The sequence below is a fragment of the Penaeus monodon genome, chromosome 31, assembly GCF_015228065.2.
Source record: "Penaeus monodon isolate SGIC_2016 chromosome 31, NSTDA_Pmon_1, whole genome shotgun sequence".
NCBI classification, from domain to species: Eukaryota; Metazoa; Arthropoda; class Malacostraca; order Decapoda; family Penaeidae; genus Penaeus; species Penaeus monodon.
In genome coordinates this window covers 13,300,709-13,300,910 of record NC_051416.1, presented here as the reverse complement: position 1 = coordinate 13,300,910, position 202 = coordinate 13,300,709, and the positions used below count along the sequence as shown (strand labels likewise).

The window sequence follows — 202 nt, the reverse complement described above, 5'->3', positions numbered from 1 at the left end:
CTCAGACCCATGCTTACCGAAGCCGTATTTCTTGGGCAGGAAAGCCGGAGAACCTGGTATCCCGGGCGGACCGCGTGGACCCTGAGAAGGAATCGTGAAGACAGATGAATAAGAGTGAATTAGGAATGAATTAACACTTCTTTACGTGCTTAAGAATAATTAAGAATGGATCTGTACTTATTTACGTGCTTAAGAGTAATTG

At 44.1% G+C, this 202-nt stretch overlaps 1 protein-coding gene across 1 annotated transcript in view; it reads right to left on the bottom strand.

The window, feature by feature from the left end:
• LOC119592899 (collagen alpha-1(XV) chain-like) overlaps positions 1-202 on the bottom strand; it is a gene marked incomplete in the record, with an annotated part of 11,164 nt that overhangs the window by 10,334 nt on the left and 628 nt on the right. The window contains 1 exon segment of the mRNA XM_037941791.1: positions 18-81. Coding sequence (XP_037797719.1) covers positions 18-81 — 64 coding nt within the window.